The 1,828-nt window shown below is 53.2% G+C and overlaps 1 protein-coding gene across 1 annotated transcript; it reads left to right on the top strand.

Moving 5' to 3' along the window:
- Positions 1 to 362: 362 nt before the first annotated feature.
- LOC135219046 (uncharacterized) lies at positions 363 to 860 on the top strand. Its single transcript, XM_064255478.1, has one exon. It carries the CDS (start codon positions 363 to 365, stop codon positions 858 to 860), a length of 498 nt encoding a protein of 165 aa, XP_064111548.1.
- The last annotated feature ends 968 nt before the right edge of the window (positions 861 to 1,828 follow it).

A 1,828-nucleotide genomic window follows, 5' to 3' on the forward strand; every position in this document is an offset into this window, starting at 1 on the left:
TCTGCGACATCAGCAGGGGTCGCCTGCGCCCGCTGATTCCAGCCTCCCGCAGAAGAGCCGTATTCAATGTCATACATGGACTCTCGCACCCCTCGGGCCGGACGACGATGCACCTCCCGACGGAGAAGTTCTTCTGGCATGGAATTCGGAAGGACTCCCTCGAGTGGGCCAGGACTTGCGTTCCGTGCCAATCAAGTAAAGTAAGTCGGCACACAGAATCGGGCGTGGGGGAGTTCCCACAGCCGAAATGAAGATTCGGCCACATTCACGTAGACGTCGTGGGTCCCCTGCCCCAGTCGGAAGGCGCCAGATACCTCCTGACGATAATCAACCGCTCCACCAGATGGCCTGAGGCGACGCTGATGTCGGGGGCAACCACCAAAGCGTGCGCCGAGGCCCTTCTTGCCAGCTGGATCAGTCGATTCGGAGTGCCGGATGATATCATGACGGACCACGGACCTGTTTTCCTGTCGGAGTTGTGGACCGCCCTGGCCCGCCTGATGGGGACATCGCTACACGCCACCACTGCCTACGACCTGGCGGCTAACGGCATGGTGGAAAGGGTCCACCGATCTCTCAAGGCTTCCCTAATGGCACGCTGCACCGGCGAGGACTGGAAGAGCCAACTACCGTGGGTCCTCCTCGGCCTCCGGACCGCCCCTCAGGCGAACGGTGAAGCATCACCTGCGGAGAAGTTATACAGGGAACCATTGGCAGTCCCAGGCGAGTTCTTCCCAACCAACGCTGATGAAACAAACCTCTCCATCACCAGACTTCGGGAATCCACCGAAAAATTCATGCCCTGCATCAAGACCTTCTCCGAAGGCCCTATCATCCTGCAAACACATCTTCATCAGTGACGACGCCCGCCACCCGCCACTAACAAGACCCTACCGAGGCCTCTTCCACTCCTCCGACGCACCGACAAGGCGTACTTCATATCCATAAATGGTCACGAGGACTGGGTCACGATCGACCGACTAAAACCAGCTTTCCTGATGGACGAAGAGTACGCCGACGTGGATCCCATATGGCGTCTACTCATCCTCCTCGGCAAGAAGCGACTCCACTGATTGCCAAACCACCCAGTTGTAGCCGCAGCAGCCCCTTGGAAGACGGTCGAACCCCCCAAGGATCACCTCAAGGGAGGCATCCCGTCCGCAAAAATCCCTGAGGATTCTGAGGCCGAGGATCTACCACAGTAGCTGGTCTCACGCACCCAAGGACGCCTCCACCGGCCCGTTCGCTTCCGCGAGTAGCGATCAGAAGCACTAAATCATCCAACAATTATGCCCTAATTATTGTCTTAGGGGGGGAGTATTTGTAAGGACAACACCTTATTGCAAATTCCTCTGTATATAATTCTACAATCGCATTGTTCTTACTTCCCTCCTCGAGAGCGTTCAGCGGCTTTCCACCAATGTATATATCTTATATGATAATGTTTTGTGTACTTTTATATTCTAAGTTATATGTCTCGCAAGAAACACAAATCGGCTCTCGCCGACCCACTTTTACTCTCTCGCGGGTCGGATACCACATTTCCGCCCGCATGCTGTATATTTGAATTTCTTTATAAAAATAGCAATAAGCTCTGAAAAAGGAAGGGCATAAATATGACACAGCACAGGGTGTGGGTGAAAAGGAACAGGGAATGGGCAATTTTCAAAGGCGTCATCTCAACAAAGGGGAAACCAACATTTGTTTTACAACAAAACCACAATTTACTTGATTAAACTCACACTACAGGCGGCCCGCGGTTAACGGCACAATCACTCAACGGCGAATCGGTTTTACGGCGGTCGTCAAAAATATTCATTAAAAAAAT

This window comes from Macrobrachium nipponense, chromosome 1, assembly GCF_015104395.2.
Source record: "Macrobrachium nipponense isolate FS-2020 chromosome 1, ASM1510439v2, whole genome shotgun sequence".
In the NCBI taxonomy this organism is placed as follows: Eukaryota; Metazoa; Arthropoda; class Malacostraca; order Decapoda; family Palaemonidae; genus Macrobrachium; species Macrobrachium nipponense.